Raw genomic sequence first — 26186 nt, 5'->3', positions numbered from 1 at the left:
AATTTAATGAGGACACAGATGTTTCCTGACATGTTAGCCAACGCCTTACATTTTGTATGTCCCAAATGGCACCCTATTGCCTACATAATGCACTTATTTTGACCAGAGCCCTATGGGCCCTGGTAAAAAAAAGAAGTAGTGCACTATATAGGGATAGGGTGTAATTTGGGACATTATCTTTACCCCACTTATCTGTCAGTCATGCCAGACTAGCCATAGTAAAACCATCATCCTGCAATGTACAGTAGCGGTAGCTACAAGATATCTTGTTCACCACTTGAAGGAAGTTCTCCATTTCTGCTGCCAGGAGACAAAAACAGCTCTGATCTGGCTTTGATGGCTCTGGCCTACATGGTATTCTAGGAAAACTAGGGCAGCCTACACAATTCTGCATGCCATTTATGAAACCTGTATTAGAATTCATGGACTGGTGTGATGAATTGATGCCCACACATTATCTCTAAGAGAATAATTTCATGCCATAAGCCTCTGAAGCGTCACACTCACATTTTAACCTAATGCATTTGCTACAGTGCTGTACGCATTTAGGCCAAAAGCTTTAAGACACTATATATACACACACACACACACAAATGTATGGACACCCCTTCAAATTGACTCATTCAGCCACATCCGTTGCTGACAGATGTATTAAAAATCAAGCACACAGCCATGCAATCTCCATAGACAAGCATTGGCAGTAGAATGGCCTTACTGAAGAGCTCAGTGACTTTCAATGTAGCAACGTCATAGGATGCCACCTTTCCAACAAGTCAGTCAGTAACATTTCTGCCATTAAGTGGAAACGTCTAGGAGCAGCTCAGCCGTGAAGTGGTAGGCCACACAAGCTCATAGAATGGGATCACCGAGTGCTGAAGCACATAGATATCGTGTACTCGGTTGCAACACTCAATACCGAGTTCCAAACTGCCTCTGGAAGCAACATCAGCACAATAACTGTTCATCTGGAGCTTCATGAAATGGGTTTCCATGACCGAGTAGCCACACACAAGCCTGGAAGTGGTGTAAAGCGTGACGCCATTTGACTCTGGAGTGTTGTGGACTCATGCTTCACCATCTGGCAGTCCAACGGACAAATCTGGGGTTGGCGGATGCCAAGAGAACGCTATCTGCCCCAATGCATAGTGCCAACTGTAAAGTTTGTTGGAGGAGCAATAATGATCTGGGCTGTTTTTCATGGTTCATACTAGGCCCCTTTGTTCCATTGAAGGGAAATCTTAACGCTACAGCATACAATGACATTCGAGACGATTCTGGCCTTACTGTTGCCATTCTTTGTGGCAACAGTTTGGGGAAGGCCCTTTTCTGTTTGTATTTCAGGGCCTCCCGAGTGGCGCAGTGGTCTAAGGCACTGCATCGCAGTGCTAGCTGTGCCACTAGAGATTCTGGGTTTGAGTCCAGGCTGTAGCAGCTGGCTGCGAAAGGGGGACCCATGGGGCGGTGCATAATTGGCCCAGAACCATCTGGATTAGGGGAGGGTTTGGCCGACAGGGATGTCCTTGTCCCATCGCACACTAGCGACTACTATGGCGGGCGGGGCGCAGTGCACGCTGACACGGTCACCAGGTGTACAGTGTTTCCTCCGACACATTGGTGCGGCTGGCTTTCGGCTTAAGTGGGCATTGTGTCAAGAAGCAGTGCGGCTTGGTTGGGTCGTGTTTCGGAGGACGCACCTCTCTCGAGTCCGTACGGGAGTTGCAGCGATAAGACAAGACTAACTACCAATTGGATACCATGAAATTGGGGAGAAAAAGAAAACGGTATTTCGAGATTGAGTGTTGAAGAACTTGACTTGCCTGCACAGAGCACTGACCTCAACCCCATCGAACACCTTTGGGATGAATTGGAATGCCGACTGCGAGCCAGGCCTAATCGCCCAACCTCACTAATGCTCTTGTGGCTGAATGGGAGCAAGTCCCCGCAGCAATGTTCCAACATCTAGTGAAAAGCCTTCCCAGGAGAGTAGAGGCTGTTATAGCAAAGGGGGGGACCAACTCCATATTAATACCCATGATTTTGGAATGAGATGTTTGACGAGCAGGGGCCCACATACTTTTGGTCATGATGTGTATGTAGTGTTTTATATCTAAAGTGAGAGGCTAAGGGAGCTGCTGGGAAGAGAGAAATTACTGTTGTTTCACCTCATACTGTTATGTTATTGAGTGTCTCTGGGGTCACTGAGCAGCCCCCACCCAGACAACTGAGCAACACACACACGGGTGTAGGCAGTACTGTATTCGTCAACAACATCTCCATGGGTTTTGATAGAGGGGCTCCACAGTGTAATGTTTCCATCTGACTGTTGAGGGGAAAGTTTAACGCTCTCATGCGGTTAATAAAGCTTGTCAAAGTGGAGAAGGCCTGGGGTTGCTATGGCAACCTGCCGGTTGTGAGCCACTCATCTGCTCTGCTCGACTGATGAGGTAGTAGGAAGAGGAAATGAAACTATGATGACAAAACTGTATAGTACAATAAGAGATTGAACAATATGACAGATATTTCACGAGATGTATAAATGTGAAGCATCCGCTTGGAGTTTCCACTCACTACCAAATATGATAGTGAGAGGGAGCCCACTGTCCGGCAGTGGGAGAAGATGGAACTAAATTGATTTATTTTTAATCTCTTTGTTAGGATAGAGTGCAAATGCGAATTGAGTTATTGTACACGCGCATTTCACAGATGAGGCGTTCCCCAACGGAAATATGCAGATGCTGCTAGATCGCGCCAATAGGATCTCACAAGCTCATGCTTGGCTCTGCCCACCTCCTTGCCTGTACTGCCCAATTTTACTAATTTGTTCCGATTGAAAACGGCAGGATGTGATCTGTCTTGGTTTAGTTATAAAAAATCTTTGACAATACTGTACTATAAACGACAATACTTTATACAGTACGGTGGTGATTGTTTTTATGGGCTTAAAAACCTGATTAATGCTTTTTTCAAGAGGAGAATCATACAATTCTATAATCTGATGTACATTTACTACAGTAGGATTCATTTTGTTTCATCTCATGATGAATTCCATAGCTGTATAAATCATGTGTCCCATTACACACACACAAAATGAGGCTTAGACATAGTATAAAGTTCATAGACCATACTCTGTCCAAAAAATACAGGCAGATGCAATAAACGAGAATAAGAAACTGGGTCCTTTGTTGAAAGGTATGTAAATTAATTAATTTCACTGTAAGCCTAGTTCAAATGTAATCAGTTAGGTACGTGAGAAGAATTCTTTAAGCTTAGTTGACATACACTACTGTTCAAAAGTTTAGCATCACTTAAAAATGTCCTTGTTTTTGAAAGAAAAGCAAAAAAGTATGTCCATTAAAATAACATCAAATTGATCAGAAATACAGTGTAGACATTGTTAATGTCGTAAATGACTATTGTAGCTGGAAACGGCTGATTTTTTATGAAATATCTACATAAGCGTACAGAGGCCCATTATCAGCATTACAGAGGCCCATTACTCCTGTGTTCCAATGGCACGTTATGTTAGCTAATCCAAGTGTATCATTTTAAAAAGGCTAATTGATCATTAGAAAACCCTTTTGCAATTATGTTAGCACAGCTGAATCCTGTTGTTCTGATTAAAGAAGCAATACAACTGGCCTTCTTTAGATTAGTTGAGTATCTGGAGCATCAGCATTTGTGGGTTCTATTACAGGCTCAAAATGGCCAGAAACAAAGAACTTTCTTCTGAAACTCGTCAGTCTATTCTTGTTCTGAGAAATGAAGGCTATTCCATGCGAGAAACTGCCAAGAAACTGTAGATCTCGTACAACGCTGTGTACGACTTTCTTCACAGAACAGCGCAAACTGGCTTTAACCAGAATAGAGAGAGTGGGAGGCCCCAGTGCACAACTGAGCAAGAGGACAAGTACATTAGTGTGTCTAGTTTGAGAAACAGACGTCTCACAAGTCCTCAACTGGCAGCTTCATTAAATAGTACCCGCAAAACAGTCTCAATGTCAACAGTGAAGAGGCGACTCTGGGATGCTGAGTTCAGAGTTCCTCTGTCCAGTGTCTGTTCTCTTGCCCATGATAATATTTTCTTGTTATTGGCCAGTCTGAGATATGGCTTTTTCTTTGCAACTCTGCCTAGATATAATTTACAAAGATTCTACCTTTTTATAAATTATTGTTTTTTATAAATTTGTATATTTGAGTTTAACCATAATATTTGGTGTAATATTTGTTCTATTTTTTTTCTGGTGGATTAAACAGTAATTGCAACCAACTTTCTATGGCTTGTTTTAAAAATAGTGATATTTTTTTAGATTATTTCATTTTCAAATAACCAAAAGTAAAAGGTTGTAATCTGATTAAAGGGAAAAGGACCATTCTTGAACAGGGGGTGAAACATTCTTACTAATCTGCTAGAGAACTAGTTCGTATCTAAGTATAACTTCTGTGTGACTGAAGCCTTTAGTGAGAGGTCTAATGCATTAATATTTAATCATTTCTGCCCTCCGTATTCATATTCATTATATAAAAATGGGCCCGTTTCATTTTGTCAGGCTTGCCAATCCAAATAAAATGTAATATTTTACTCATATAATTTAAAAAACAAGTCGCTAGGTGTAGGCAAGGCCATAAGCAAATAAGTAAACTGGGATATGACTAAAGGGGTGATTTTCCCACAAATAGACAGGTATTTTCCCTTCCACGGTAGCAAGATCTTATCTATTTTTGCTAACTTTCTATGAAAATGTATTGAAATGAGATGATTTCTTTCGAGATATGAATATTGAGTATGTCCTTATCACCGTCAGACCATTTTATTGGTCAACTGTACGGTAATGGAAAAGTTTTATATTTTAGTGATCCAATACATAGTATAGTAAATGTAGCGTAATTTGGTTGTAATCTAGAGAGGGTAGAAAAAGTAGATCATCTATGAGGCTGTGGAGGGATCGAAATTGTGGATTTAAAAGAAAACATGAATCATCAGCGTACAATGACACCTTTGTTTTTAAGCCCTGGATTTATAGGCCCTTGATATAAATTGTTGGATCTGATTTTAATAGCTAACATTTCGATGGCCATAATAAATACATATGCCGACAGTGGACAACCTTATTTTACTTCAACAGTTTAATACTTTGAGAAGTAGACATTATTTACTATTTTAAAACCTAGGGTTACTATACATAACTTTAACCCATTGTATAAGAGATTCTCCAAAATGTAACTATTCCAGGCATTTATATATAAATTCCTGTCATACTTTATCAAAAGTCTTTTCAAAGTCAGCTACGAATACCAGGCCTTGCTTCCCCGATTTTTCATAGTGTTTTATTGTTTCCAGTACTTGTCTTATATTATCTCCAATGTATTGTCCATGTAAAAAACCTGTCTGATTAGGATTAATAATATCCGACAATATTTTTTAAAACTGTTTCCCGGATTTAAAACGCTTTAATTGCATCAAGAAGTTTCTCCTCTAATTTAGCCTTAACATACGTCTTTCTGTACAGCTGTTAATTTTACATTATTAATAGGGGAAAAAATCCTTACAGGTTAGTGGAGATGGAGACTGACTCGTTATTGGGTGGCTTTTGACAATTTCTTTGAACTCCTCATGTTTTACTCAGTGGCTTGGTTTCCATCTAATTGATGACAAATTTCATGTGAATATTTTAAAAAATCTGCATAAAGAAAATGGGCACATTTTCCCACCAGGGGTGTTTCCACCAAACTGGTGACATGGTTGATGCTTGACTGCATCGACCAGAATTGTCACCAGAATAAGACCCTCAATATTTGTTGGAAATGAGCATCAAGCTCAGCACTTTCACCACTCTGTGAAGTTCATTTCATCTGTAGCCTAATAAAGTGCATGGTTTTCCGAGTCGTAGCAGGAGGACCACACCATATCATTGCTCGACTCCAAACTTACTTCGATATGATGGTTATTACTAGGGATGCATGATATATCGGTGAACATATCGGAATCGGATGATATTAGCTAAAAATACCAACATCGGTATCGGTCCGATTTCTAGTTTAACTCAGATGTTAAAAACCGATGTCAAAGCTACTGTGCATACCTTTATAACGTAGGTACATGGCGTAATGACGCAACGTAAAATGTTGCACTACACGTACAACACAGCATTCATAACCTAGCCCACATCTGCTGTGTGGATTGAGCAGACAACAAGTCGATCAGTCATTTGAAAGAGTAAGAACATTTTAGTGAGACAACGAAAAGGCTAAATCCATTAAAGCCAAGATAATGAATTCATTGCCCTTGAAAATCAACCGTACTCTGTCGTGAGCGATGTTGGCTTTCGCCGACAGGTCGAGCACCGGTACACACTACTAAGTGCGCTATTTTTCAGATGTTGCCCTACCGAAGTTACACAGTAATAGCGTCACTGCTATTAGCTTCACAACATACATACATACTATGGAACGCCGTTTGGGTCTTTGCGTGTCAAAAAAGATACAGTAGCACTGTCAAAGCTGTACAAAAAATTCTGCAAACAAGCAAACACCTGCCACGAACGATGTGTTTACAATACCGCATTGGTAATAAAGCATCATTTGTTCGACCGCAACTTCTGGGGTAGCTAGCTTTAGCTTGGTACCTAGCTAGCACCAATACAACCAGCCTGAAAACAATGACCAGTAGAAACTGCAATCATTTTCATTATTCTTAGCAGTGATTTAAGAATCCTTGTGAGTAAGTATTAGCTAGGTTGCCACTTGTTGTTTGCCTACTGAAATTGAAAATAAATAGCTAGCCAGCTACTTAACCTTGTTTCCCAAAGATAACGTTATAAGCAGCCAGCTAGTGAGGCGCGACCGGGCCGCGTTGTGTTGTGAAGCTAGCCACAATAAGGATTAGGCACAATACTGGAATTTGCAGTTTGGCTTCAAAATAAAAGTATGTTATTGAAGGTGATGCAAATTAATACAAAGAGTAGAATTATGCCGTACTTGTATTTTGAAGGCTAACCCTTATTGTGGCTTGCTTCATATAGATGGGACCAACCACCATTAATCAAATAAGAACTGTCTTATAAATTAGGGTTATTTTAGATGTTGACACCTAGCTATATAGTTAGCTAGCTAACAATAGCTACTGAAACAGACTGTCGTTTTGCTATGTTTTTGGGAAAGAACATTGTTTGCATCCATGAGCTAGCTAGCTTTTTTTTATGACCAGCACTGTAGGTGTGGAAGACAACTTTACCAGCATCATAGCATACGTATCGATGAATCGTTGTGACATATGAAATACAAGTGTAAGTGTAATAACTACGAAAAATGTAATGAACGCGTTAAATTATTATGTGAAGTGCAGTCATATTCAGGTCCTGATTGGTCAAATAGCGTTATTTGACGTGTATCTTTTTAGACACTCAAAGACCCAAACGGCGTTCCATAGAAATTCTGGTTGAGAATGAAACGACTGAACAACGAAACAGCACAGCAAGTAAGTGAAAGAAATAGGTTTTGATTATGTTTTACTGGTAATGGGGACATACGTAAATTCCACCAAAATAACCTTTTGGTCAGTGTGGTGTATGTGTGTAACCTTTATGTAACGAGGCAAGTCAATTATTAAGAACAAATTCTTATTTTCAATGACGGCCCGGACGATGCTGGGCCAATTGTGCGCTGCCCTATGGGACTCACAATCACGTCCTGATGTGATACAGCCTGGATTCGAACCAGGAACTGTAGTGACGCCTCTTGCACTGAGATGCAGTGCCTTCGACCGCTAAGTCCATGTGTGTGTGTTAACTATACTAGAATGCTTAAAAGGCCACTAAAATTTTAAGTATTGGGTTTTTTGGCAAGGAAAATATTGGATATCGGTATCAGCCAAAAATGTCATATGGGTGACATTTATTACATTTGGAAAGTATTCCGACTCCATCCCTTTTTCCACATTTTGTTATGTTACAGCCTTATTCAAAATGTACTAAATTGTTTTACTCAGTCTACACACAATACCTCATAATGACAAAGTGAAAACAGGGTTTTAGAAATGTTTGCACATTTTTTATAAATACCTTATTTACATAGGTATTCAGACCTTTTGCTATGATACTCGAAATTGTGCTCAGGTGCATCCTGTTTCTATTGATCATCCTTGAAATGTTTCTACAACTTGGAGTCCACCTGTGGTCAATTAAATTGATTGGACATGATTTGGAAAGGCACATCTGTCTATTTATGGTTCCACAGTTGACAGTGTATGTTAGAGCAAAAAAACAAACCATGAGGTCCAAGGAATTGTCCTTAGAGCTCCAAGACAGGATTGTGTCGAGGCACAGATCTGGGGAAGGGTAATAAAATATTTCTGAAGCATTGAAGGTCCCCAAGAACACAGTGGCCTCCATCATTCTTAAATAGAAGAAGTTTGGAACCACCAAGACTCTTCCTAGAGCTGGCCGCCCGTCCAAACTGAGCAATCGTGAGAGAAGGGTCAGTGAGGTGACCAAGAACCTGATGGTCACTCTGACGGAGCTCAAGAGTTCTTCTATGGAGATGGGAGAACCTTCCAGAAGGACAACAATCTCTGCAGCACTTCACCAATCAGGCATTTTATGGTAGAGTGGCCAGATGGAAGGCTGTCCTCAGTAAAAGGTACATGACAGCCCGCAAAGTTTGCCAAAAGATACCTAAAGGACTCTGAGAATGAGAAACAAGATTGAAAGGACTCTGATTGAACTCTTTGGCTTGAATGCCAAGCGCAACGTCTGGAGGAAACCTGGCACCATCCCTACAGTGAAGCGTGGTGGCAGCATCATGCTGTGGGGATGTTTTTCAGTGGCAGGGACTGGGAGACTCGTCAGGATCGAGGAAAAGATGAATGGAGCAAAGTACAGAGCTCCTTGATGAAAACCTGCTCAGGACCTCAGACTGGGGTGAAGGTTCACCTTCCAAAAGGACAACTACCCTTTTAGAATAAGGCTGTAACGTAACAAAATGTGGAAAACGTCAAGGGGTCTATATACTTTGCACTGTATATCAATATCTGCACATACAGGAGTTCCCAATTATACAAAAAAAATGTGAAATGTAAAAATAAAATAAAAACCTTTTTTTAACCAAATAGGCCAGTTGAGAACAAGTTCTCATTTACAACTGTGACCTGACCAAGATAAAGAAAGCAAAGCAGTGCGACACAAACTACAGAGTTACACATGGAATAAACAAACATACAGTCAATAACACAATAGAAAAGTCTATAAACAGTGTGTGCAAATTAAGTAAAATTAGGGAGGTAAGGCAATAAATAGGCCATAGTGGCGAAACAATAACAATTTAGCAATTAAACACTGGAGTGATAGATGAGCAGAAGATGAATGTGCAAGTAGAGATACTGGGGTGCAATGGAGAAAAAAATAATAATAAAGGAAATGAGGTAGTTGGGTGGGCTATTTACAGATGGGCTATGTACAGGTGCAATGATCTGTAAGCTGCTCTGACAGCTGATGCTTAAAGTTAGTGAGGGAGATATGAGTCTCCAGCTTCAGTGATTTCTGCAATTCGTTCCAGTCATTGGCAGCAGAGAACTGGAAGGAAAGGCGGTCAAAGGAAGAGTTGGCTTTGGGGGTGACCAGTGAAATATACCTGCTGGAGCGTGTGCTACGAGTAGGTGCTGCTAGGGTGACCAGTGAGCTGAGATAAGGCAGGGCTTTACCTAGCAAAGACTTGTAGATGACCTGGAACCAGTGTGTTTGGCGACGAATATGAAGCGAGGGCCAGCCAACGAGAGCATACAGGTCACAGCGGTGGGTAGTATATGGGCATTGGTGACAAAACGGATGGCACTGTGATAGACTGCATCCAATTTGCTGAGTAGGGTGTTGGAGGCTATTTTGTAAATGACATCGCCGAAGTCAAGGATCGGTAGGATAGTCAGTTTTACGAGGGTATATTTGGCAGCATGAGTGAAGGAGGCTTTGTTGCGAAATAGGAAGACGATTCTAGATTTAATTTTGGAATGGAGATGGTTAATGGTTAATCTAACCAGACACCTAGGTACTTGTAGTTGTCCACATATTCTAAGTCAGAACCATCCAGAGTAGTGATGCTAGACGGGCGGGCAGGTGCGGGCAACGATCGGTTGAAGAGCATGCATTTTGTTTTACTTGTATTAAAGAGCAGTTGGAGGACACGGAAGGAGAGTTGTATGGCATTGAAGCTCGTCTGGAGGTTTGTTAACACAGTGTTCAAAGAAGGGCCAGAAGTATACAAAATGGTGTCGTCTGCGTAGAGGGTGGATCAGATAATCACCAGCAGCAAGAGCGACATCATTGATGTATACAGAGAAAAGAGTCGGCCCGAGAATTGAACCCTGTGGCACCCCCATAGAGACCGCCAGCGGTCCGGACAATAGGCCCTCCGATTTGACACACTGATCTCTGTCTGAGAAGTAGTTGGTGAACCAGGCGAGGCAGTCATTTGAGAAACCAAGGCTGTTGAGTCTGCCGATAAGAATGTGGTGATTGACAGAGTCGAAAGCCTTGGCCAGGTTGATTCATACAGCTGCACAGTATTGTCTTTTATCGATGGCAGGGTAGGATGGATATAGGTCTGTAACAGTTTGGGTCTAGGATGTCTCCCCCTTTGAAGAGGGGGATGACCGCGGCAGCTTTCCAATCTTTAGGGATCTCAGACGATATGAAAGAGGTTTAATAGGGGTTGCAACAATTGCGGCAGATCATTTTAGAAAGAGAGGGTTCAGATTGTATAGCCCAGCTGATTTATAGGGGTCCAGATTTTGCAGCTCTTTCAGAACATCAGCTATCTGGATTTGGGTGAAAGAGAAATGGGGGGGGGGGGGGCTTGAGCAAGTTGCTGCGGGGGATGCAGAGCTGTTGACTGGGGTAGGGGTAGCCAGGTGGAAAGCATGGCCAGCCGTAGAAAAAAGCTTATTGAAATTCTCGATTATCGTAGATTTATCGGTGGTGACAGTGTTTCCTAGCCTCAGTGCAGTGGGCAGCTGGGAGGAGGTGCTCTTATTCTCCATGGACTTTACAGTGTCCCAGAACTTTTTGGAGTTTATGCTACAGGATGCAAATTTATGGTTTGAAAAAGATAGCCTATGCTTTCCTAACTGCCTGTGTATATTGGTTCCTAACTTCCCTGAAAAGTTGCATATAGCGGGGGCTATTTGATGCTAATGCAGTATGCCACAGGATGTTTTTGTGCTGGTCAAGGGCAATCAGGTCTGGAGTGATCCTAGGGCTATATCGGTTCTTAGTAAAATAAAAATTGAATGGGGCATGCTTATTTAAGATGGTGAGGAAAGCACTTTTAAAGAATAACCAGGCACCCTCTATTGACGGAATGAGGTCAATATCCTTCCAGGATAGCCAGGCCAGGTCGATTAGAAAGGCCTGATCGCTTTAGTGTTTTAGGGAGCGTTTGACAGTGATGAGGGGTGGTCGTTTGACCACGGACACATTACGGACGAAGGCAATGAGGCAGTGATCGCTGAGATCCTAGTTGAAGACAGCAGAGGTGTATTTAGAAGGCAGGTTTGTCAGGATGATATCTATGAGGGTGCCCGTGTTTACGGATTTAGGGTTGTACCTGGTAGGTTCCATAATAATTTGTGTGAAATTGAGGGCATCTATCTTAGATTATAGGACGGCCGGGGTGTTAAGCATATCCCAGTTTATTCATTTTCCCGACACAAAGAGATTCCACCATGTAGAACAAACAAATGATCTGTCTGCATTTATCAAATTGAAACAAAACTTCCTGTTTCCATTACAGCTGGGGTTTTTTATTCTTTACTCGCATAGAAACTGTGGATGGAAATGTGGTTATTGTTGAAAAAAAGTTTGGTCCACTATTTTTACTGAATAATATATGAATCCTATAAATTAAAATGGCAAATTTAGGTGCAATCAATTATCTTAATAAATTACAGAAACAATTTCAGAACAATGTGAGATGGTGGGTGTCATGGCTTGCTGAAATGACATGGAAAGACACTGTATTTATAATTATATGACAATATTCTAGGTTGACTATAAATCTACTACACAATTTCTGATACACCACATCTTACTTTTATTTTCCTTCTTAAGTAAAAGCTGGGAATGTATCACCTACTCCTCTATGCCATTAATTCCAATCAGACTGGTTTTAGATTTCTCCCTGACCAAGATGGCTGCCATTTTCTCCCATAATGGAATTGAGGTTTTATGACACAGCTCCTCTAGTAAGTTAACAGGATCTCTATGTAGTCAACATGTTGTCATTACATACACAACTGACATATCCCATAACCTTCAAACGCCACAACATTCATTCACATCCTATCTTTCTCACTCACCTAAAATCGAGTTCAATACAAAGCACAAGAATGACGACGATGGTCTTTTAAACATACCTGTAACCGCAGGACAAACCACCACACCAAGGGTCTATTCTATATATCCTCCGAGCCGCAGTGTGCCGCGCACTTTAATACTGTTGAGGTTTTCGACAGCAATGACTTGGATTTTTCAGCATCCCACTACGAAGCACAGTTCGCACTGCTTCAGTGAGAATAAAACAAATATAGGATTCGTCAGTGAACATGTCCTACAGAAGAGACAGCGAGATAGAGCCCGTAGCCTCGTATGTTCTGCACCCAACGCTGCGAACGCGCAAAACCTGGCTGGGCGTTTACGCGCCAGCAAGGTAAATAAATGATTCCTGAAATTGCTCTAGTCCTAGTGTCCTCAATTGTCCTTGTACATCAGAAAACAGGTTTCAATCGCTCTTCCACTCCTAACAAAGAAACAAATCTATGTGTAGTAAGTCATGAGTGATTTATGAGATGAAAGATGTTTGCTATTGGCATACAAAAAGGAGCCTTGTCAACTATTTCAACAGTGGATTGCAGTAGTATATACTGTAGGTTATGTGCACAAACACACCCATGTTGCAACCTGGATTCAGGGTTAGACATAACATAGTAAATGTTCATCCGGGACACTCCAATTAATATGACATGTTACGGTATGTATTGGTATGGTATGTATTAATTTGTGGATGTCCATCATCCATTTTGTTTGATATGTAACGATTTACAATTTGTATGATATGTTACGAATTCAAATTCGTACAATATGTTACGAATTTTAAAAATGTACTAAACTATGTTAACAATTCCAATTTGTTGTGGCTAATGTTAGCTAGGTGGCTAATGCTAACGTTAGCTAGGTGGCTAAAGTTAGCTAGGCTGCGGAGGGGGGGGGCATTGTTTCCCAGACCCGGTCCCGGGGAGCCCAAGGTGTGCACGTTTTGGTTTTTGCCCTAACACTACACAGCTGATTCAAATAATCAACTAATCATCAAGCTTTGATTATTTGAATCAACTGTGTAGTGCTGGGTCAAAATCCAAAACGTGCACCCCTTGGGCTCCCCAGGAACGAGTTGGGGAAACGCTGAGTTAGGGTTAAGGTCAAGGCTAGGAGTTGGGTTAAAGGGTTAAGATTTGGTTAGGGGAAGGGTTAGCTAACATGCTAAGTAGTTGCAAAGTACCTAAAAAAGGCCTTATTGCTTAATTCTACTGAGTGCCATTACCCACTTCATATTTGTAAATACAGTCCATTATTACTATGCATATTACTGCTTCTGTTATACTGAACAAAAATATAAACGCAACATGTAAAGGGTTTGTCACATGTTTTATGAGCTGGAATAATGTAAGATGGTGCCGACAGAGATGGTCGCCTCGTTTTGAGTTCTTAAGAAACTATGCAGTATTTCGTTTTTTATGTATTACTTCTTACATTGTTACCCCAGGAAATCTTAAGTCTTATTACATACAGCCAGGAAGAACTATTGGATATAAGAGCGACGTCAACCTACCAACATTATGACCAGGAACACGACTTTCCCGAAGCGGATCCTCTGTTCGGACCACCACCCAGGACAATGGATCTAATCCCATAAACCGACCCAAAACAATGGCGACGCAGAAGGGGCAGACGGAGCGGCCTCCTGGTCAGGCTCTGTAGACGTGAAAATCGCCCACCGCTCCCGAGTACACTACTCGCCAATGTCCAGTCTCTTGACAACAAGGTAGATGAAATTCAAGCAAGGGTTGCCTTCCAGAGAGACATCAGGGTTTGTAACATTCTCTGTTTCATGGAAACATGGCTTTCTCTGGATATGTTGTGGGAATCAATTCAGCCACCGGGCTTCTCCATGCATTGCGCCGACAGAGATAAACTCCTCTCTGGGAAGATGAAGGGCGGGGATGTATGTTTCATGATTGACGACTCATGGTGTAATCCTAACAACATACAGGAACTCAAGTACTTCTGCTCACCCGACCTAGAATTCCTTACAATCAAATACCAGCCATTTTATCTTCCAAGAGAATTCTCGTCAGTTATAGTCACAGCTGTGTACATTCCCGCACAAGCAGACACCAAGACAGCCTTCAAGGAACTTCGCTGGACTCTATGTAAACTGGAAACCATATATCCTGAGGCTGCATTTACTGGAGCTGTGGATTTTAACAAAGCAAATTTGAAAACAAGGCTACCTAAATTCTAGTAGCATATTGATTGCACGACGTGCAGGGGTAATACACGCGATCACTGCTACTCTAACTTCCGTGATGCATAAAAAGCCCTCCCCCGCCCTCCCATTGGGAAATCCGACCAAGATGCCATCTTGCTCCTACCGTCTTATAGGCAGAAACTCAAACAGGATGTACCAGTGACTAGAACCATTCAACACTGGTCTGACCAATCAGAAGCCACGTTTCTAGATTGTTTTGATCACGTGGACTGGAATATGTTCCGGTCAGCCTCAGAGAACAACACCGACCTATACGCTGACTCTGTGAGTGAGTTTATAAAGAAGTGTATTGGAGATGTGACTATTAAAACCTACGCTAACCAGAAACCATAGATGGATGGTGGCATTCGCGCAAAACTGAAAGCGTGAACCACCGCATTTAACCATGGAAAGAGGTCTGGGAAAATGGCTGAATATAAACAGTGTGGTTATTCCCTCCGCAAGGCAATCAAGCGAAATGCCGGTACATGAACAAAGTGGAGTCGCAATTCAACGGCTCAGACATGAGACATATGTGTCAGGGTCTACAGGAAATCACGGACTACAAAAAGAAAACCAGCCACGTCACGGACACCGTCGTCACGCTTCCAGACAAACTAAACACCTTCTTTGCCTGCTTTGAGGAAAATACAGTGCCACCGTCGCGGCCCGCTAACAAGGACTGCGCCCCCCACCTCTCCTTCTCCATGGCCGATGTGAGTAAAACATTTAAACGTGTTAACCCTCGCAAGGATGCTGGCCCAGACAGCATCCCTAGCCACGTCCTCAGAGCCTGCGCAGACCAGCTGGCTGGTGTGTTTACAGACATATTCAGTCGCTCCCTATCCCAGTCTGTTGTCCCCACATGCTTCAAGATGGCTACCATTGTTCCTGTACCCAAGAAGGCAAAGATAACTTAACTAAATGACTACGGCCCTGTAGCACTCACTTCTGTCATCATGAAGTGCTTTGAGAGACTAGTCAAGGATCATATCACCTCCACTTTACCGGCCACCCTAGACCCACTTCAGTTTGCATACCACGCCAACAGGTCCACAGATGACGCAATCGCATCACACTACACACTGCCCTGTCCCATCTGGACAGGAATACCTATGTAAGAATGCTGTTCATTGACTACAGCTCAGCATTCAACACCATAGTACCCTCCAAGAGCATCATCAAGCTGGAGGCCCTGGGTCTCAACCCTGCCCTGTGCAGGGGTCCTGGACTTTCTGACGGGCCACCCCCAGGTGGTGAAGGTAGGAAACAACATCTCCACTTCGCTGACCCTCAACACTGGGGCCCCACAAGGGTGCGTGCTCAGCCCCTTCCTGTACTCCCTGTTCACCCACGACTGCGTGGCCATGCACGCCTCCAACTCAATCATCAAGTTTGCAGACGGCACAACAGTAGTGGGCTTGATTACCAACAAAGACGAGATAGCCTACAGAGAGGAGGTGAGGGCACTCGGAGTGTGGTGTCAGGAAAACAACCTCTCACTCAACGTCAACAAAACAAAGGAGATGATTGCGGACTTCAAGAAACAGTAGAGGGAGCACCCCCTATCCACATCGAAGGGACAGCAGTGGAGAAAGTGGAAAGTTTTAAGTTCCTCGGTGTACACATCACGGACAAACTGAAATGGTCCACCCACACAGACAGTGTGGTGAAGAAGGCACAACAGCGCCTCTTCAACCTCAGAAGGCTGAAGAAATTTGGCTTGTAACCCAAAACCCTGACAAACTTTTACAGATGCACAATCGAGAGCATCCTGTCGGGCTGTATCACAGCCTGGTATGGCAACTGAACCGCCCTCAACCGCAAGGCTCTCCAGAGGGTGGTGCGGTCTGCACAACACATCACTGGGGGCAAACTACCTGCCCTCCATGACACCTACAGCACCCGATGTCACAGGAAGGCCAAAAAGATAATCAAGGACAGCAACCACTCAAGCTACTGTCTGTTCACACCACTACCATCCAGAAGGCGAGGTCAGTACAAGTGCATCAAAGCTGGGTCTGAGAGACTGAAAAACAGCTTGTATCTCAAGTCCATCAGACTGCTTAACAGCAATCACTAACTCAGAGAGGCTACTGCCTACATTGAGACCCAATCACTGGCAACTTTAATAAATGGATCACTAGTCACTTTAAACAATGCCACTATAAATAATGCCACTTTAATAATGTTTACATATCTTACATTACTCATATCACATGTAAATACTGTATTTTATACCATCTATTGCACCTTGCCTATGCCTCTCGGCCATCGCTCATCCATATACTTATATGTACATATTCCCATTCACCCCTTTAGATTTAGTGTGTACTAGGTAGTTGTTGGGGAATTGTTAGATTACTTGTTAGATATTATTGCATTGTCGGAACTAGAAACACAAGCATTTTGCTACACTCGCATTAACATCTGCTAACCTTGTGTATGTGACCAATAACATTTGACTTGATTTGACATTTTCCATGTGCACAAAAGCTTATTTCTCTCAAATGTTGTGCACAAATTTGTTTACATGCCTGTTAGTGAGCATTTCTCCTTTGCCAAGATAATCCATCCACCTGACAGGTGTAGCATATCAAGAAACTGATTAAACAGCATGATCGTTACACAGGTGCACCTTGTGCTGGGGGATATAAAATGTGCCGTTTTGTCACACAGCACAATGCCACAGAAGTTTTGAGGGAGCATGCAATTGGCATGCTGAATGCAGGAAGGTCCACCAGAGCTGTTGCCAGAGAATTTAATGTCAATTTCTCTACCATAAGCCACCTCCAACATCGTTTTAGACAATTTGGCAATACGCCCAACCGGCCTCACAACAGCAGACCACATGTAACCACGTCAGCTCAAGACCTCCACATTCAGCTTCTTCCCCTGCAAGATCATCTGAGACCAGCCGTGTTGACAGCTGATGAAACTGAGGAGTAGTTCTGACCGTAATAAAGCCCTTTTGTGGGGAAGAACTCATTCTGCATGGCTAGGTCTTGCTTCCCAGTGTGTGGGCCAGTCTCCCAAGTGGGTGGGCCTATGCCCTCCTAGGCCCACCCATGTCTGCGTTCCTGCCCTGTCATGTAAAATCCATAGATTAGTGCCAAATGAATTTATTTAAATTGACTGATTTCCTTATAGGATCTGCAACTCAGTAAAATCTTGGAAATTGTTTATTTGAAAGTGCTGATTTTATATGTCAGTATGAATAAACTACATGTACAGTGCATTCAAAAAGTATTCAGACCCCTTCCTTTTTTCCACATTTTGTTTAATTACAGCCTTATTCTAAAATACCCATAATGGCAAAGTGAAAACAGGTTTTTAGAAGTTTTTGCAAATGTATAAAAAAACAAGATATTCTTTGTTGAAGTACCTTTGGCAGCGATTACAGCCTCAAGACTTCTTGGGTATGATGCTACAAGCTTGGCACACCTGTATTTGGGGAGTTTCCCCTATTCTTCTCTGCAGATCCTCTCAAGCTCTGTCAAGTTGGATGGGGAGCGTCGCTGCGCAGCTATTTTCAGGTCTCTCCAGAGATGTTCGATCGGGTCCGGGCTCTGGCTGGGCCACTCAAGGACATTCAGAGACTTGTACCGAAGCCACTCCTGCGTTGTCTTGGCTGTGTGCTTAGGGTCCTTGTCCTGTTGGAAGGTGAACATTCACCCCAATCTGAGGTCCTGAGCGTTCCGCATCCAACCTGACAGAGCTTGAGATGATCCCAAACCCCTGAAGCAAGCTTCTAGAAAATTGGAACAGAAATTGTGCTACACCAAACTGGAAGTCTTGCGAGAAGCTTGGAAAGACAGTACTGATCATCCTATTTTTCCAATCCAATTGAGGAGAATAAGAATAATACAAAATCTCTTTTTGATACAGTCGCAAAGCTAACTAAAAAGCAGCATTCCCCAAGAGCGGATGGCTTTCACTTCAGCAGTGATGAATTCATGAACTTCTTCGAAGAAAAGATCATAATCATTATAAAGCAATTACGGACTCCTCTTTGAATCTGCGTATTTCTCCAAAACTCAGTTGTACTGACTCTGCACAGAACTGCCAGGACCTAGGATCAATGGAAATACTCAAGTTTTTGAATCCTGCACCTCATGACACATTCATGAAAATAGTAATGGCCTCTAAACCTTCAAGCTACATATTCAAGCTCCTATTCCAACTAAACTGCTGAAAGAGCTACTTCTTGTGTTTGGCCCTCCTATGTTGAACATAATAAATGGCTCCCTATCCACCGGATCTGTACCAAACTCACTAAAGTGGCAGTAATAAAGCCTCTCCTGAAAAAGCCATACCTTGTACCGGAAAATGTAAAAAACTATCGGCCTATATCGAATCTCCCATTCCTCTCAAAAAAAAATACTCTGGTTTTAGACCCCATCATAGCACTGAGACTGCACTTGATCAAATTCTGCCCTCCAGCTCTTAGACCTTCGTGCTGGACGACACACACCTGTACATTTTGTTTAAACATGATGAAGCCACAAAACTGCCTATTATGGAAGCCTGTGTTTCAGAGATAAGGAAGTGGATGTTGGCAATCTTTTAAAACTTTTAATCAAAACAGAGATGCTAGTTCAAGGTCCCAAGAAAGAAAGAGATCTGCTGTTTGATCTGACAATTCATCTTGATGGTTGTACAGTCATCTCAAATAAAACTGTGAAGGACCTGGACCCTGGACCCTGCTCTCTTGACGAACATATCAAGAATACTTCAAGGACAGCCTTATTCCATCTTCGTAACATTGCAAAAATCATAAATGTTTTGTCCAAAAATCATGCAGAAAATCGAATCCGTGCATTTGTCCCTTCTAGAATAGACTACTGCAATGCTCTACTCTCCGGCTACCCGGATAAAGCACAAAATAAACTTTAGTTAGTGCTAAACATGGCTGCTACAAACTTGACAAAAACCAAAACATTTGTTCATATTACACCAGTACTAGCCTCTCTACACTGGCTTCCTGTTAAGGCTAGGGCTGATTTCAAGGTTTTACTGCGAATCTACAAAGCATTACATGGGCTTGATCCTACCTATCTCTAAGATTTGGTACCGCTGTACATACCTACACGTACGCTACAGTCACAAGACACAGGCCTCCGTATTGTCCCTCGAATTTATAAGCAAACAGCTGGAGGCAGGGCTTTCTCCCATAGAGTTACATTTTTGTGGAATGGTCTGCCTATCCATGTGAGAGACGCAGACTCGGTGTCGACCTTTAAGTCTTTACTGAAGACTCATCTCTTCAGTAGGTCCTATGATTGAGTGTAGACTGGCTATGATGTCTATAAGGTCAGTATATAATACATTTACAAACATAAATTCTCAACTTAACTTCTAAAATAAAGATAAACACACCGAACACAGGTGATATACTAATGACATCATCTGTGTGTACCTATTACCAACAATAAGGCCTAAGAGACCAAACGTCTTTTGCTTAATGTAAATTGCCTTAAAAACACCTGCTCTTTCCATGAAATAGACTGACCAGGTGAATCCAGGTGAAAGCTATGATTCCTTATTGATGTCACTTGTTAAATCCACTTCAATCAGTGTAGCTGAAAGGGAGGAGACAGGTTAAAAAAATATTTTTAAGCAAGGTGTTCCTAATGTCAGGAAGGTGTTCCTAATGTTTGGTATATTCTGTGTATATGCAGACTCAAAGGGATCATTTTTCGCAAAGCCAGAAAGGAATTTGAACATTAGTGCAAAGGCCAATCATTCACTGTCAGTATCTCTCCACAGTTTGGTCATTGGGTGGTGGAGTTATCTTAACACTAGACTCATGACTGACCTTCCAGGTTTCACATAGTAATTGAAAAATACTTTGTAATATACTATAAATGGAAATAATCCCATTTAGCAACTTGTGGAAGTGATTTCAATTTAACATAATCTTAATTTGATATGGGCCTACAGTACCTTGTATGGTCAGACTTTTCTATAACTCACTATATACCATTTGTATGAACTGTATACATCTGACTAGATAGCCTCACGATAATATATATAAATACTCTTCCTGACCTGTTAAATGATCTAGCACCCAGTCATGGTGTCTGGCTCTCTAACACTCACACCTTGTGTCCAGTAGTTGAAACTACACCTCTGCAGTTCAGACAGAAATTCCATTTTAGTTTGTTAATCCAAAAATAACACAAACACATACATAAGCACGTTTTCGATTTTTATTATATCAAAATACAAAAATTTGAGAGGAAAATATTACATTGGACTAAGCGTTGGAAATGGACATATGATGGACACGAACGCAACGCTGCTTTCCACCTCTCATGGACATGCCATGGATCATCATAGAACATGCTGTATGTCTATGTCAAACCGCTCATGAGCCAATGTTACAAAAAATTTGCCAATGCCTTTTTTAATAAACCTATGTCACTTTGTCTTGAGCCTATGCCACAGGTCATAAGCTTCTGTCACCTATCATCTAGAAGCCACTGGTGGTATCAGGGTTTATTCTGAAGAACAACGTTCCATGGCAGTTGAACATGAAGTGAGTAACATGTGATCCCAGGCAATATTGAATTCCCTGGACAACAGTGGCAAAAGAGAAAATCAACACAGACTAGTATTTTACATAAGGCTTTGGTACAGCACCATACAGTAGATGAGTTAATTGCTCACATAAAAGTTAAGTGGAAAATAATTCCTGATGTCAATCCAAAAGAACTGAATGATGAAGCTCCAAATTATCAGCAGGTTATCATTCTAAAACAGACAAAAAGTAAAAGGTATTTTATGTTTTTGCTTCGGAATATTTACATATGAACAGTCTGATATCAATCAATTGTTTCAGTTAAAAAGGCATATTGAAACAGATTATGCGCAGAAGACGTCAACATAAAATATAGAATGTAAACGTGTGATATACAGCACGCACACGGCTCAAAGGATGAAAATATGCTATGACATGACTACATATTCTTCCTTTAAGCACTACTGGCTTGCTTGAGGATGAGGAGCATTAGTTAAAACAGTCAAAGATGTAGCGCTTATTGTACAGTAATAATACATTCTATTTCCTCAGTGCTGGTACACATGGAAAAACAGAGAACATAGAAAATACTACATATTCAATTTTCTGTCTGATCACAACCAGGTTGAAAGTTTATGACTGATTGCTGAATAGGCTTTTTTGTATTGTCTCTACATGCAAGATAAATATAGTTAAATCAAATTGGCTCTAAGTATAATCATACCAGCTCCTGCACTAAAAGCATTAGGGCAGAAAAACACAAAACAAAAGTCGATCTAACAGAACAGGATCTTAATTTGATCGCCCTGTTGCAGGAGAACTTTCCTTCAATGCAGGATATTTCAGACTTGTAGTGTATTTGAGGTTTAAAAAGGCTTCTGAAGTTTGTAATTTCCACTTTGATATTTCAGACTTTATTTTCCCATAAGAAATGTTTTGCAACCCCTAAAAAAATGTCCATTAAATATAATCGTTATAATAATTCACATTTTCTCTTGCTGAAGGTTTATTTTCCAGCAGTAGCAAACTGGCTCAAATTAAGATCCTACATCTGTACCTCCAAAGTAGCACTCTTACATACTATATGTTTTTTTTTAAGCAAAAGAGCCCGGAAGACTACATACATTAGTAAAATTCTACATGGAGAATGTGTCAGAAATACCTTTACCAAAACATACGAGAAGAATCAGCTTTACCAAAACATACAAGAAGAATCAGCTTAAATACAAACGCTGTTTGATGAATACTCTTATTGGCTATACTGTACAATACTGTCCCCCAATAGGAGACTTTGCGACAACAGTGGAGAGAAATCACGTAAGAAGGTTATGCCCCTGCAGTAGTGTGCTTGAAAACAGTGCTGTCAATCAAAAATAGTTTTGACCTGTAGGAGGTGTGTAGTGTAGAACAACCTTCTCATGCTCTGACCATAGGCTCAGATTCCCTCCCCTGTCTGCTGTTACGTATTCAATTCTGATCCAAAGTACTGATCAATAACTTCACACCAAGTAGGTTTCCCCATCTAATCTGGATATTATATCTCCCCTTCAACACAAGTACAACACTTTGGAGAGGGAACCCTGGAAGCACAGACAGAGGATGTAACAGAGACAGAAACAAACTATTGTTCCATTGACTGCTACATTGTTCTAAGTCTCTTTGATGTACTTTTTGAATGTCACCACACTATCTATTGCCACTATCTGGTTCCACAGTCAATACAATTTGCTCATTGCCAATCACACTAGTTTACTAATAGGACCTACAACGATGGAACTAGTTGAGTTAGTAAAACACAGAGGACTTCAAGAGATTAGGCCTCTGATCTACAGCACCACAGAGTTAAACATAGCACCAAGTCATAATGTTGAAAGCAACTACGTCCTAGTAGCACGTATGTCATCTCTAGCTAATGTAAACACGACTTCGGTTGCAGCACATACAGTACCCCATAACTATGACATTGTTTGTGGCTCAATGAAAAATGTGGTCTCTCTTTTGTTGCTCATACTTTGGACATCTGAAGGCAAGTGATCATGAATGAATCTACCTATGTGCTCGTGAGAAAAGAAAAGTTGTTTTCTGTTCCAGATAAGGTTTAGTCCAGCGACAACACGTTGATGCTTCTAAAGCTTTCAAATTGGTATTCATTCACATAATCTACAACAGAAGAAATACTACTGAACTTGTGCAGCCAACAGGCCCAAATGACAATAACACATTTGTTCTGTGCTAACATTTACTTTTCCATAAATGTAAAACAATGTCTCCGAAAATATGACAAAAGAGGCACCTTAAGATGTTTTATAAATATTGTCCACTTCATACCTTAAAGCAAATACTTTCATCACATCTAATATAATTTGCTTTAAATCTGTATCTAGTGTTTTGTCCTCAAGCATAATTGACATGGACAGAAAATCTTTCTGTTTAGTTTCATCTTTACAAATACAGTACACACCATGTATACATTATAAATATAGATTTTCCTCATATCTTACATATAACCAATTCTTAGAATATGCATGTTGATGTATCAATTTCAAACAACTATTTCACTAATTCAAAAGAAAATATGTTGGAAAGTGAGTGAGAGGGCAGATAAAGTTGATGATTTGATCACTGATTTATATTCTATAGTAAGCAGAGAGGGTATTCATTAACATACATTTAGAGAGTTGTTATGGCTAGTTCAACTCCTGAATTACTATCAGTAGAGATAAAAGTGACTCCAAGCCAGGCAAATGGGTTTAAAATGTCAATGTCTTCCAGTGATTCATCTTGTGTAAGCGTAAAGCTCTCTAATAGGTCTAGTCTACAGGGTGAGAAGAAAATGCTAACAGTAACCATCAGTGTAAAGGAAAGCATTCTTCCTTGGCTAACCAGCTAGCCCCTTGAGATAAATCAAATCAATCTATTGTGCCAACTAGCCAATTAAACCTAAACTTAATACCCCCACATGTGACAGGTCATCCATTGTACTGTGACATCAGGACATTCATTTCATGTACAGCAAAACATACATTCATTATCGGTTAGTGTTAAAATGAATAAACATACAGAGAAATAGCTAGCAGGTAATATTATACCGTTGTTAGAGAGATCAACAGTCGAGAGTCGAGACAGCCACCCCACCTTGAGTTTCACCTTAGTTATTGTAACACAAATGTTGTCACTTGTCATCTAACAAGCCCATTGGTTAAAATCGCATAATAAATCAACAGCAATCAGATCTTTCAATACAGTATTAAGTATTACAGTTGTTTTGAAATATGAACATCAATGGCAAGTTTCACTTTCTGCATAATAACTACTTCTGTACCATTTACATTTAAATGTTGATTTAATTGTGATTTTTTTGAATCTATGTTATAACATTACCACAATTTGAAACCTGAAATGAATAACACTTATCATAATCACTAATTGTTATTATAGGTCTGTTCTATTAGTAGAATATACACAGTCAAGATATTTTTTTAATAAAAGAATTAGAGTAATGCACCTTCAGTACCACTTCCTCACAGCTAGGTGTCCTTGGCAGAGAAAGTTGAGTCTGCACCAGGTCAGACTGGAGTTTATAATGAGTCCCAACAGAGAGAGAGAAAATGCGTGAAGGCGAAGGAAAAGGCAGTTAATTCACTTTTCAAAAACAAGAGAGAAAAGGCAAACAAGGCACCTAGAGATGTGCCATATTCCACAAGTGACTCGAGGTTTCCTCCAGATTAATGAAAAACACTGTATAGACATCACATTTCCTCACCCCTTTTCTGTACTCACCCTATCAAGTGTACATTTGGCCTCTTTTGAACACAAGGTTACTTACTGTATGTCTTAGCAAGAAGAACATGGGCTCAACTTTACTGGATGTGATCACATGGTTAAAGGCTTTGAGCCAACATGCAAGAGAGTGAGGATAAGTCTTTTAGTGGTTTGAAATGTACCAATATCATATCACGCCTTGTATTGGATGGTAATATTATTTTGGGATTAAGCAAAATATGCAGATTGGGATCGATATTAAATGCGGATCAAATCAGATTTCAGGCCATAGCATCCATTTCATATGGGAAGTGTATGATACTATATACCATTTATTTCATACATTTCATTTGAAAAATAATGTAAAATAAGTACAGTATATACCACTAGAATTACAGCAATTCTAAGCTAACTCTGAGGTATATTTTGTGATAAGAACCCTGTGTTAGATACTGACACTATTTGAATTGTAGGAAAGGTAGACCAAGGTCCTTGTTTAAGGAACGCACCAGGTTTTATAGTCCACGGTGTCACTGTAACACCTCAGATAGACTCCTCCTGACCAGTGACTTTTAACGTGTTGTGAATTATTTAGATCAATGCACTTTCCTACAATAGAAGAGATTCTCCCCTTTTTCATTATTTAATATATTTACATTACAGATGTTTTATCTGGTGACCCTCACTACATTATCCTCAAGGAGACTTTCTTTATTTTGTTTCTAAATTATTAGAAAAATGCTAGAGACAGGTTATCCACTGCCAAAAGCTGAATGGAATTAATCATTTGATTATCATCATCAGTGTACGGGAGTTATAGGGAGATCTAGGTTGGTAGGTCAATGTAGTCACGTCCCATGGCTTGGGTTGTCTGTGAGTGACAGTAGTGGACATACTGGTCAGTGGTCAGTGTAGGGTCCCGTAGTTAGGCCCGTCTGAGTCTGTACTGGCCAGGATGGCCGCCTGGTCCTCCTCAGAGCGTCTGCTGCGGCGCAGGAGGGAGGACAAAAAGAGATATGGGCTCTTCCTGTTCTGCCTTTTCCTCTTCCTGTGCAGGTAGAGATCTTCTCTGTGAGCCGTGGTAGTCTGGGATTGCTGCTGGGTCTGAGAGGGAGACACACCTAGCGAGGGAGAGGTAGTGTTATTGAGGATACAACACAGGCTGTAAAGCCAACAAGTATGGTCGTTACATAGGCATGGCAATGATTGGATTTGGCTTTACAGCACAAACAGATTTGGGACAAGGCTACCATGAACTCACTAAATGTTATTCTTATTGGTACTTCTAACAGTTGTGTGTCGGCCTGTGGCCTATTCTTTAGTTCAGAGACTG

At 41.1% G+C, this 26186-nt stretch overlaps 2 protein-coding genes across 6 annotated transcripts in view; both read right to left on the bottom strand.

Moving 5' to 3' along the window:
• The window catches only part of LOC129831954 (rho GTPase-activating protein 32-like), a 49630-nt gene extending 36912 nt beyond the window's left edge, over positions 1 to 12718 (bottom strand). The window contains exon 1 of the mRNA XM_055895611.1: positions 12401 to 12718. The gene's annotated coding sequence lies outside the window, so the exon portion shown is untranslated. The remainder of the gene's footprint in view (positions 1 to 12400) is intronic.
• An 8048-nt stretch (positions 12719 to 20766) lies between these two features.
• Positions 20767 to 26186, bottom strand: part of LOC129831951 (protein turtle homolog B-like) — a 77702-nt gene continuing 72282 nt past the window's right edge. For all 5 annotated transcript variants that reach the window (XM_055895597.1, XM_055895599.1, XM_055895598.1 and 2 more), the window contains one exon: positions 20767 to 25974. In XM_055895597.1, the coding sequence (XP_055751572.1) occupies positions 25760 to 25974 (215 nt within the window). In that variant the 3' untranslated portion in view covers positions 20767 to 25759. The remainder of the gene's footprint in view (positions 25975 to 26186) is intronic.

The sequence above is a fragment of the Salvelinus fontinalis genome, chromosome 33 (genome assembly GCF_029448725.1).
Source record: "Salvelinus fontinalis isolate EN_2023a chromosome 33, ASM2944872v1, whole genome shotgun sequence".
NCBI classification, from domain to species: Eukaryota; Metazoa; Chordata; class Actinopteri; order Salmoniformes; family Salmonidae; genus Salvelinus; species Salvelinus fontinalis.
This window is presented reverse-complemented; position numbering and strand designations above follow the sequence as displayed.